Here is a 12947-nt window from a genome sequence, read left to right as displayed (position 1 = left end):
CAATGTAATATATTTTCATAAACACATTGATCATGTAGGTAATGTGATAACTACTAAATTCTATGTTCTTATCATTAAATAGAGTGTTCCAGTTCTCATAAGAGGCTACCACTGTCAAGGAAATATTGACTACACACCTGAAGTAACTTGCACAACTGCACCACAGAACAGACAAAACATGCAACCAGGTTCTATTGCATTTCATACAGTGCAGGCTCCAGTGAAGCTTAGCATTTGTGTTATATGGGTACATGTCTTACTCTTCACAAAAGCTATTCCTAAAAAGTTCAAGTGAAATTAATTTTTATAACCAAAACAATTAAAATATACATGAAGTACAGGCTATTTAGTGAAAATGAATGACAAAACTCTTTTCCACAAAAAGTACGTTTCTAATTTAGTTTAATAAAATTCAGTTTTCTGTAAGATTGTCTAAACCGAGGTAAATTTTTCCCATACAATCCTGATTTATTTAATGTATGCTATAAACATCTATAAAGGAGGTGTACAGATTAATTTACAATTAAAATGGTAATATTTACAAGGGAATACAGAAACTAACAGAATAGAAAGATTTATTATTTATTTTTTGCAGGGAAGAAATTTCAGTAAGGCCTGAAATATCATGTTTAGATACACTTAATTTTAAATAAAAAATAAAACTAAAATGAGTTATCCTAAAAGAACTATAATAGCGTAGTTATGATCACACAAAATTCCATAATCTTGTTGCTGAAAGAGAGTTTAACTGATCATTCTCAAACAAAGGCAAGAATACAGCCTATGACATCCTTGAATTCATTCATCAGCTCACTATCTCATAAGGTAGACTGAATGTTTACTACTTGATAAAAAGAATGATAAACATTGAAATTTGATAAAATAAGCAGTTACAATTATGTGATAAATACAACCAAACTATGATAGGAACAACAAATACTCTATTGGTAACTAAATCAGTAGGACAAACGTATATTTTGTAATTCACAAAATATATAAAATTGTATTTGGATATTAACATGTACCAAGAAACAGATCACAAATTTGGTCAACCCATTGATTAACAAAATTTGCTAAGATTTCACAAATCATTTCAGTGTCAAATAAACCTAACATCAGTGGTTTCTGATATTAGGTTTTCAAAAAAAAAAAAAAAAAATCCGCAGCAGACTCTGTATTACAATCATAATTTCCATATGCCAACATGTTTTCACATTACTCATGATCTTTTTCTGTGATAGAAGAAAATTAGTGAAATTAGTCTTAGCAGGTTACATATCCTACCTATGAATTAAAAAAAAATGAAAATAAACTCTTTAAAGTTTTGAGTTTTGATACATTTTTCTAATCTTTACATACAAGAGCCTAAATGCATAAACTGGTACACACGCATTATGGCTAGTGAGAGCTACTTTAACGCAAACATCTTAGAGAATGTTTAAAAGGAAGACAACTTCAAAATCTTTGAGTTGATATGATATCAAAATCATTAAGGATTTTTAACTGAATTTAAAATTCTATTTTAATTAACTTTTCTTTTTAAAATGATATGTATCTATTTATACCATTTCATAGAAACGTATAAATGTGATCATTATGTTCTACAAATTCTTTTTTTTACTTGGCTTCTGTTGCTATTCCAAGGTTACAGCCTGGAACATTTCCTTCCACATTTTTCAAATACACGTATTCATATATGAGTTTTGGAGTCACTGTTTTACAAAAATGGGATTGTATTTTACACGTTTCTGCAGCTTTGCTTTTTTCTCTCAGCGGCACTCCATAGAGGTCTGGTATGCAGCCCTAAAGCATTTCTTACAGTGGCCACATGCTATTCCTTGGTGTGGATGCCTCAAAATTTCTTTTACATTCCACTCTTTGTCGAATGATGGGCATTTCTCTCTGTTTTCAGTGTTCTGCCACTAAGAACGATACTGCAATAAACATGCTTGTACATATATCTTTACATACTACTACTCTTATCTCTAAGATGCAGGTTAACAAAAGGGGGGGTGCTTGGTCAAAGGGTAAAAGTGTCTTAAATTTATTTTCTAAATCCATCCACCCATTCACCTGTTCATTCATTCAGCAGATATTTATAGCTCAGAAAATGCCAATACAATGCTAGGTGTGAAGGATAAAAGATACCTCAAAAAAAGTATTATTTAGCTAACTTCATTAGACTTTAGTTTTGAATCAAGTCTTTTCCCACCCAACCAAAAACTGGGCCCTTCTTTACATAGGCCTTTTTATATACGCAGCATTCTGTAAAATTATTTAGAATGCTCACATGTAAACTCATAGGCTGGCAACACAATAGTTTAAAGAAGAAGTAAATTTTTATTGCTAAAAAGAACACTAAAAAATGTCATAAATGACCACACTTTCATACTATGAATTCTTTAATTTTACAGTTACTTTATATGAGAATATAAAATTACATTCCAAAATAATGACCATAAATAAATATTCAACCTTCCTTTTTGCCTTCCTGATAAGAAAATCAGTTTCTCCTTTAACAGTTTTAGTGAAAACTGACCCAACTTAAATATTTCTCAGCTGGTTTTCATCTGAGAAATGTTGAGAAAGACTTTGGCTCCTTAATTTCCTTTTGTTCATACTTCTGAAAATTGAGAAATGAACACTGTGACTTTATTTTTTATTTCTACACCTTTTAATAACTTTTTAAAAAAGGTAATTGTGATGGTCTATTTAACACAAAGTAAAAACTTGCAATATACTTATAGAAAGATAGTAAATTAAGTACTCTTGCTACTCAAGAAAAGTCTGAAATACATAGGGAAATATATCAATAAAATAATGAGATCAGAATATTTCCTTTAAAGTATGTAACACAACTGAATAGTGGTGATTTGATAATATTTTGCTTTTTAAGGTTAAAGCAATAAATAATAAAAGTGCAAATTTACTCAAAAAACAAAACCGGATACTGAAGATGTTTCTCTTATTTCTGTAATGCATGAATTCAGCTTCAGTTTCTTTTTTTAACTGAAGTATAATCGATATACAATATCCTATTAGTTTCAGGTGCACATTATAGTAATTCAATATTCATATACATTATGAAATGATCAGTTTTTAAGCCATATTTCATTATCATTAGCCCTACCCAAAGATAAAATGACTTTGAACAAATTTAAGGCAATATTATTAAAACAACAAATTCTGGCAATAAATATGATTTCCAAAAAGTGCTCTTTGTAGGAACTCTAAAAATAATATGGAAAAAGCCAAAGAAATCTTTGCATTTACCATTTCCACGTCAATATTACCATTAAATAACAAATTAAACAAAGCTTATTTACAAACCAAATTGATTCTAAAAGTAAGTTCTTAAATAAGGGTGGTAGAAACATCCTATATTAATAAATACATATTTATGAAATTTGACACTAAATTAAAAAATTTCACACTAGTTAAAAGGAATTATTTACTTAACCTATTTGCAAACGTACCTAGACAGGTGTCTTTCTGGGCTCGTGGCTGTTTTCTTCTGAGAAGGCGCTCATAAAGGACCTGCATGTTGGCCTTGGCTAGTTATAAGGATTGCACACAGCACTAGTTACTATACTCCTTTTACAACAGAATTTACTAGAATTTTCCAACTTGTTATTAATAGACTTAGTATTGATCTCATAGTGCAGTTAGATTAGAACACTAAAGCAGAATCTGTTAGTTAATTAGCTTACTAGAATTACAAATGATGTACATTCAAGTTTATACTACTTTGTTCTTTTTTCTATTTAAATGTATGCGCCACTCAACATTTCATAATCCAACATGATTTTTATGTTTTAATTTCTCAGAATTTTCAAGTTGGCAGGGATCTCAGAGGTCAGCTAGGTCAACCTCCTACTTTTACAAGTGTAGATACTGGGGCCCAGAAGGGTTACATGACTTGCCAAAGCCTAGATTCCAAAACTGTGATTTCCATTTTCAGTAAGAGCTCCTTGCACAAAACCGGTATTTATATGTCATCAAAAAAATGTACATCATTCATCTAGGACAAAAGAAAAAGGCAAAAGCAGAAAGGAATCCAAGGCATTATTTTAAAAGAGGGAATAGAGTTCAGATACATTTTTCAAAGCATGGCGGAGTTTAAGACTTTTAAATATACACTTATTTGAAAACTCAAGAAAAGTGCTAAATAGTAGAAGGAAATATAATACATCCTCTAATCAAGAACTACTTTATATCCACTTATTAAAACTGGTAAATATAATAATGTTTAGTTGACAGTGTTTTATGGAAATATTATCTAGCACCTACAATTTAATTTTGCTAGGATAAAAATAATGTTAATAGTTCAAAATATGCAATAGTTTTATTTTAGTTAATAGTATTTTTAGATCTTTCCTAGAAGATGCATTCAAGGATAAACTGAAATTCACAATAAACAGAAAAGAAAATATAAATAGTAATAAAAAGTTTAAGAAGAACACAAAGTATTACCAATAAATATTTACTGAAGATGAGTCTTGATTTTTAAAATCCCTAGGAAACTGCTATAAGATGTGTTGATGCCTACATACTTTTCAAGTAACAACAAAACTGTATTGTGCTATTTCATTCATTCATCCAACAAATATATTTTGAGTAAATACTATGTGTAAGGTACTAATAATTTTATTCTACCACTATTATTTACTTATTTAAAATTAAAGTATGGGTTTGCTTTAGATTTTTATGTTCTGATAAAATATTTTAAGCAAATAATTTGGAATAAAGTTGACATTTCATTTAGTAACTGCCTCCTGAAATTAAATATAAAGGCTCTTTTAATTATGATATTTTCTACATTATATCAATAAAGTCCAAAGTAATATATGACATAAAAGCCATCCTTACTTGAAAGAAAATTAAAAACCTTATAAATAATCATGCTGAAGTTAGATTAACAAATTAGCAATAAAGCGCTAATACTGTCTAAGCTATTTAAAATAAATCTTTGCCTTTGAAAAGAGAAGCTTGTTTTCTTGCATTACTAATCATAAATTTTACCAATAAACATTTCCTTTTAGAGAAAAATATTTTTTCTAAGTTAAAATGTGGTTCATGTGTTTTCTCCTTCACAAATATTACATGTTAAATCTATTTGAAAATTATATGTGGAGGGACATCTTCCTTATACAGGCATTTATAGGCCCATCTCATATATGTTTCTCCATGTTAAAAGCACAAGAAGTCCCATCTCACTGGTGAGTTTCTTCTGCCCATCCCAATGCTGAACTGTTACTTACTAAGGGAAGAGGAGAAGTCAAAGCTCTTTCAAGACAGAGGCCCTGTTCTCTTCTCAGCACCTAGCTCAGTACCTGAAACAGTGGGTGCTCATAAAAGCCCAAGGGAATTACACCATTAAGAAGCCTCAAGAAGCCTTACTCCTAGAGCTCCTTTACACCCTCTGCCTTGCGGATGCCCTCATCTTTCCTTCCTGACTTGTGCACCACATCTGGGTCCCTTCAATCTCCCTATCTTTCGAGTGGAAACCACTCAATATTTACCATCCCAAAGCTAGTAAGTGACAGAAATGGCTCCAAACATGCTCTCTCAAGCACTACAAGATAATGCCTCCATGAATTCTACTATAGCATTCAACATGGAAACTAGTGACGAATTTTCTTGTAGAAATACCATTACACATGGCTTCTGAGTTTCACACCACTACTTTTTATAACACTGTCTTTCAGGCACATCGCATTGTCCTTCATTGATATTGTGGTTTAAAAGTTTTGTGGTCTGGTCATTAAATCTAAATTAACCAAAACTTATAATTCTCCTAAGAAAATGTGTTTGAGTTCCAAAGAACCAAGTTAAAACACCTATGTAACAATTTTTCCATTAATTGAGGATAAGTGATAGCCTAAATTAGTTCTATTCTACAAACAATTCTTTCATTTTCAAAAAAGAACATTTAAAAAAATTTACATTTGAGGCAGTAGTCTCTGCTCCTACAGGATATTCCTAAGGGAAATAGAAGGATTCTAAGTACATGAAACAGCAAGGAAAAAGAATATTTCAGAGAATAGTAATCAAAAGGTTTCTACACTACTATTTTGGTCTGGAGGAAGAATACATGAGCAAAAAAGAACAAACACACTTTCCTATTGTTTGTGTATCTGTGTATACATTGGGATTCTTGATCAAGCATTTTAAACAATCAGCTGAGTGATATCTGCTTCTAGTCAAGTCAAGAAAGCGTGAACTGAACTGACTGAATAATGGGATTAATCAACTCCACTGGACAGTTGCTGAGATGCAGTGGCACAATATCCAGCATGTTCTCACAGCTGAACTTAAGTGAGGTACAAATCATTACACTTTCTTACAATATTTTTGTATCCTAAAATAGGCAATTATAAAAATAGACTAATTAGCCTCAAGCCCAAGAATTATTTTCACTAACAGTGACTATTTTTGAGAGTACAGTCATACGCCGCATAACAACGTTTCGGTCAACAATGGACCACATGTACGATGGTGGTCCCAGAAGATCGGTACCATGTAGCCTAGGTGTGCAGCAGGCTATACCATCTAGGTTTGTGTAAGTACACTTTGTGATGTTCACACACCAACGAAATAGCCTAACACATTTCTCAGAATGTATCCCTGTTGTTAAGTGCCGCATGACTGTACACCGATATTGTTAAAAAGACTGAGATCCTTGAGGAACAAAGAAATAAACAAAGAACACTGATTAATTTAAGTAAAATTTAAAAAGCAGTTCCTGATTTATTCAAGTATATAATGGTAAAAATAATTTATTCTAAAGAGATAATTAAAATGTGCTTTTTATGATGAGCTAGTAGTGGATACTTGAAAATAAAAGCTTATAAAACTATCATAAAGTCTGAATAAAAACTTATTTTTGCTAATCCCAATAATTTATCTTCTGTGAAATGATATACATCAAAGCATTTTGCAAACTACGAATGGTATACAAAATCAAAGCAATATGATTCTTTATTATGTACTACAACATATATGCAGATATTACTGTTGGACTAACACTGAAAATTGATTTTTTCAATGATTTAAATAATTTTCAAAATTTTAAAACTGAATAATGTTACTATTCTCTGAAGTGAAATAAAAGAAATAAGATTTGAGATCACTTACAACCAAATGTATATAAAAATGTCCCAAGTACCTACAATCTGCTTAGACTGTTAAAATATTTGGAAGTATAGATTTATCTTCCCATGATTCAGCAGATAATTAAATTTGCTTTCCAGTAGGCTTTCTGGTTATATTTTAAGAGGAATGGAATATTGTCATATGTTTTAAAAAAAAATCTATCAAAAGACTCATTTCAAACTTAGCACCAAGAAGTTATTTCTCAATATCATAAAAAAATTTTTTTAAATTTCAGAAAGTAATTATCAAGGGTTGAAAAAGATGGAATTGGGAGAGAAGTAAAAGTGAAGGACACAGACGCCACAGTTTAGTACAGGAAAGCTATAGCAAAGCTGGTAACCAGCAATACAAGAACCAAGCGAGTGAACACAGGGTAGGTCTGGCCGCTGTTAACATACCCAGTTCTCGTTTCTGACAAGAGGGAATCTCTTCTGTTACCGTAATGAAATAGCTGTGCAATCCCCTGAAGGCCAGCAGCAGAGTGGCACAAAGTGTGTAATGGAAACGATAGGCGTGCTGCAGGAAGGAGTCCGCAACGACAAAGCTGCAGCCCTAGGAGGGGAGCAGATGTGGGACAGAGAGAGTGTTAGTAACCAAAAACCTAAAAATATTATACTTAAACTTAGAAAAATAAAGGAAAAAACCCTAAACATTTACTAATTACAGTTTTTCTAAAACAGATAAGAAATTCAGCAATGTTTTAGGGAGTTGCTCCTGTTCATACAAGTAATTTAAACACATGAAACGCAACTCTAGTAATTTCAGTTACAATGGACTTTTAAAAAATGCAGATTAAATTATGATTTTTGAACATTTGAGATTCAAATTACATTTGGACTGAGGGACAGACACTCTGCTTTTTTAGGAGAAGCCTCCTTTCCTTTTAGGGGAGTAATGGCTGTCCTTGTACTATTATCAGTTGGGTATCAAGTTTCACAACTGTTCTCTATAGGCTCCTTTGGAATGATTCTACCTGTTCTATTAAAGGAATAAGGGAACAATAACAAGCTAAAAAAGGCACTGGCTGTCAAAGATCTCTATCCATTAAATCTGGTAAAATCTTGAAGTATCAGGTTAGTTTTCATAATAAAGAACCAATACGTTAAGATCATATTTAATTAGATCTGTAAGTTGTTGAGCCCAAATAATTAATAAAAGAAATATAACATTCATGGATAAAACAGTTAAAAAACATTTCACTTGAAATAAGAGGGAAAAGAGGATTTATAAACATATTAGTTCTTACGTCTGGTGATAACTGTTTTGTGTAGTTAATACCAAAGACCACACTTTCAAGAGTAGGAATCACAGAATCTTTGTTTTGTGCTGGCGTATTTCTATTTAACCAAGTAGTCTTCACAGGACGAGGAAAGCTGGAGAAATAAGTATTACGTTATTTTATTATTGCCATAATAGTCTATTTGAATGTTAAGTTAAATGCTTACAAAAGAAAATCTTATAGGAGTAGAATAAAGAGCAAAGGTATTGCAAGGTTATGATTTCTAAAGTATTCTTAAAGTCATTTTATAATTTCTCCTTTAATAATTTGAATTATTATGAAAATACACAATGAATATAAAAAAACTAAGACTACATGCTTGAGATTACTTCTTTACGATTGGGCTTCAGGGAGTCTCAAAGGATTCTAAAGATAAAACAGAGCAGCTAAATGACACATGAGGGTCAAGCTTTAATTTACAAATACTGATCTGTCAGAATTGGTTACCAAGTTTACAAAGTTAACACTTAATCAAATACGGATGCTACTTACAGAAATAAAGAGCTACTACTTAAATGTAGAAAAAGAAAAATTACTAAAATCTACCTGTTGCCTCTATTTCTCAAAAACAAGATATTTCCTTTCTTTTCACTAAAAAAAGGCTATGAACTCTATTAAGATAATCTTTATAAGTGCTTCAAGGCACCATCTCAATCACATATTATATGAATTACTGCTGTTAGTATTAACATTACATTTAATATACCATAAATTCTATAGAATAAGCAGCATATTCTGTTCGAATGTTTAAAAATCATATACAATTTTATTTGACATAAAGTACTGGCTAATTATAAGTAGGCCAAAGCATGTGGACTGTTTGGCAGTTGGCAAAAGGGAAAGACAGAAAAGTAAATTAATTTTGCCATAAGAAGAGAGGAGCCTTCATTTGCAAAATCAATTTGCTTTGCAAAAATAACGTATCTATATCCCAGCAAAGAAGGGAGTCGGAAGTCAATTGTAAATCCCACTTACTACTATGTTTTTCAGAATTGAGTCTTAAAAGTCGTACTTAAAAAAATTCAAATATAAAAAACAGGTTATGTAAAAAACAAGCAAAGAAAAAATCCTAACCCCACTTACTTTAAATAATTGATCTAATATCTATAGTTGGGTTGATCATAGAAATTGTTTCGAATAAAAATAACATTTAAAAAGATAATATTGTAAATTTAAATTTTTTTCATTTTGATTAGAGGATAAAAAATCCACCTATAATAAAACATTAGGAAAAACTTGTCGAAGCCTAAATTCTGAGGAATGTTACCCTTAACATGACCCCTCCACCAGCACACCACCAGCAAAAAGCTTTCTCTCACCCTTCTCCTTGCTTCCCTTCCCCACCCTCTCACAGGTGCGGGAGGAGAAAGATGCTGCCTCTTTCATGGCAAAGTTCTAGCAGCAAGAGAGGGCCTATCAGGGTCCAGGGCAACGAGGTGAAGAACAGCAGCCCCAGTGGATGCAGGCACCTCATTTTGTTTTCAGTCACTAACCAGAGCCAACAGTTAATCCTCTTGGCTTCTGATGCTTCCAGTAAACGGTCTCTAGGAGAGGAGCTGCCCCTTTCTCCTACTAGTCTGTGGCAAACACTGCTGCATTGCAAGAGGAAGCAGACGTTTAACTCACTGGGGTAGTGATGTGAATATCACCACCCTGTTTAATCAGAGCCTTAGAAAGCAACGTCAATAACCAGAGCTGACCTCTACGAATTGTTTGCACAATTCTCAGAAGAGAAACCAAGCCAGAGTTATAAAGAAAAAGGAACGGCTGAAATTAGTTAGGGATTCTTACTGAAATTACAAAAATAAGAGATTCAGAAAACTAGAGGAATGTATTTTATAGACAAACTTTCAGCATTAAAACCTAAAATGTAATTCATATAAAAGCAATATTGTATACCACTTACTTAAAAGTTATATTTCAAAAAAAACTTTCTTGTCAAAGAAATTTCATCATGTTATTACACATTAATTTATTCAATCAACATCTAAAATTTTTTTGAAGTTTATAATAAAATTATAATAGGAACACTTTCCTGCTTACAAAAGTTATAGCAACTGAGAATAAGCTCTCAAAGGCCTAAGAGGTAAGACAGAGAAGGCAAAAAAGGAGTTACAGCTCTTACTACAGAGCGAGGAGGCAAAGGAAGTCACCAGGAGACACAGACTTCTTCCTGGCCCCAGGCTCTCAGAGATCACGGGACAACCCTCTGGAAGAGGTTCTCACGTACCGTTTTTAAAATGATCTAAGGATATGCCACAGGAGGCTGCTACTTGTGGGCAATGTGTTAAATTGTGTTGGTCTTCTATAAATTCTGAGGGCAATTCTACAAAATTATCTTAGTTTTCTGATAAATCAGTTTAACATCATAACCCTTAAGCATTATCCCTAATATGAGTTGTTGGAATCAGATTTGTGTCAGAAATTGTAAAGTAGGTAGTTCAGAAATCAAATCAATGAAGAGCCTTTTCACAGAAGATACTAATTTAAAGTGTCCATCTGTTGCTCACACCACAAGGAGGATGTTTTATTGTAGAGACTGAAGAGCTTGAATTGTACTCTTACATTAATGAAAGACAATCTGTCTCCTCGTGGAAGTGGGCAGAAAAACTAACTATCCCAGTGCATTTATTATGATCAAGAACATTAGGCGCCTTAAAGCTAACACAGTGCATGATACAGTTTAAAAAGGCTTAGTAAAGATCCATAAAATTGATTAATGACTTAGAACAAGAATTATTTATTTGTATAGTATAGATTTAAGAAGATCAAATAAGCCCATCCAGACAAGTGACAAACAAAAAAACTAAGAAAAAATAAATATATGAATAATCACAGTGTAGCATTGCATAAAAACACAGGTACAGACTAAACAATTCTGTATGGTTATTTCCAAATTGCATTATTTTTCTTGGTCAGTTTATTTGACAAAAATTGCTCCATATTTCTGTAATAAAAAAGTTATCAATCTGATGTTACCATACTCTTAAATTTTATTTTATTACTCTAGTATAAAATGAAAATATTTATTAAATAATTATGAATTTAGAAATTCCTTACTATTCCAGTTATCTTTATCACAGTATATGTCTTCACCATAAAAATAAAAGATATTACACATTAATAAAGACCCGGGTATTGATAAAATTTACCTTATTAGTGGCTGGTGTAGCGCAACCAATGATGCATGGACTGTAACAGACACAACAGAAAGGTGGAAGTAATCAAACATAACATTAACATGGTGATGAAGGCCCCTATGGAGGCTAAAGTGCAGCTTCAATGTTCGGCTACTGATTAGTTGCAAGGTGTTCAGATCATCTGCCCTATAAAAAGCAACACATTTGCATGTAAGTACGGCATATTTAGTAAAGGCCAATATTTTGTAGGGTAGTTTAAACTATCAAAACATTTAGTTACTTAATTACTTTTTTAAAACTTAGAATGAGAATAATTTTTAAAGCATCACATTTGTATTAGACAGCAATATGAATTCTAACAATACAAAAATAACCAGATCTTACCTATAGTTTTCTGTCAGTCTATGATATGGACTGTTTTTTTCACTAATGTCCCTATAAAATGAGTCCTTTTTGATACTTTAGGAATTACTCTCATCCTACCATAAATTTTACCCCATAGAGAATACTGTTTATTATAAGGTTGCCGCATAACATAGGTCAAATCCTAGCATAATAAATTCCAAAAGATATGTAAGATTATTTTTATTGTATAAAATTTTGTCATTAATTGGTTAATTTGGTTGATATTTTATTAGAGATATTTAGATTGTCAATAGATTTACATACAAAAAATTGAAATAACGCCATGAAAATGATATCCAAATATACATATATACACATTTTAACCCATACATACATTATAACTACCTGCAGCTAATTAACTACTTACTCATTTCAGCTTACTTCACTTATAGAATTCTGATTTGCTGTAAAAAAGAATCCCTTAAGGAATTCTTTGTAATAAACAAGTATTACAGGGGAGCATAGCTACCGTGTAGAAAATCTTATTCCTCCATGAGTAGAGGACATCTCAAATAGACCTTTCAGTATCTCAAGTACACCTTTCAGTAATGTGACTGCTTAGTCATTTATCCTACATGCAGTCTGAATTTATATACAATTTTCAAGAAGTATTTCTACATGTACATTTGAAATGAAAAAACAAAAAATCTACAAAAATAAAATTGTTAAATGGATCTCTGATTCTTGTTTTAAATGAATACAAGCACAGTTTGTCCCTAAAATATATGACTGCATGTCCAGATGGGTAGACAAGTTCAGGGTAGCCAGTCCAAAAACTTCCTCAAGGGCTCTAGAAATTAATGAACTAGAAACTATTGCCAAGTTTGAGAATCATCAGTCTTGGTAACTCCCTGAATATCAAGAGTGCTGCCTAAAGATGGCATCACTCATGCCACAAAGAAAGGTTAGCCAGTGACACAGTGGAAGAGAGCTCATTTATATTTAAATGCCTCATGGCAGTGGTATCG

General features: G+C 31.9%; 1 protein-coding gene across 12 annotated transcripts in view; it reads right to left on the bottom strand.

Moving 5' to 3' along the window:
• The window catches only part of FAM135A (family with sequence similarity 135 member A), a 124401-nt gene that overhangs the window by 54022 nt on the left and 57432 nt on the right, over positions 1 to 12947 (bottom strand). For 9 of the 12 annotated variants that reach the window (XM_087438778.1, XM_087438781.1, XM_087438785.1 and 6 more), the window contains 4 exons: positions 11587 to 11760; positions 8402 to 8528; positions 7554 to 7707; positions 3477 to 3554 (listed from right to left, as the gene is read on the bottom strand). In XM_087438778.1, the coding sequence (XP_087294904.1) occupies positions 3477 to 3554; positions 7554 to 7707; positions 8402 to 8528; positions 11587 to 11760 (533 nt within the window). The remainder of the gene's footprint in view (positions 1 to 3476; positions 3555 to 7553; positions 7708 to 8401; positions 8529 to 11586; positions 11761 to 12947) is intronic. The other 3 variants (XM_087438782.1, XM_087438784.1, XM_087438788.1) reach the window with 1 other exon arrangement.

Source organism: Ceratotherium simum, chromosome 13 (assembly GCF_057802395.1).
Source record: "Ceratotherium simum simum isolate JZ-2026a chromosome 13, ASM5780239v1, whole genome shotgun sequence".
Lineage (NCBI taxonomy): Eukaryota > Metazoa > Chordata > Mammalia > Perissodactyla > Rhinocerotidae > Ceratotherium > Ceratotherium simum.
The sequence above is the reverse complement of the archived record's forward strand: the minus strand, read 5'-3'. Positions and strand labels throughout refer to the sequence as shown.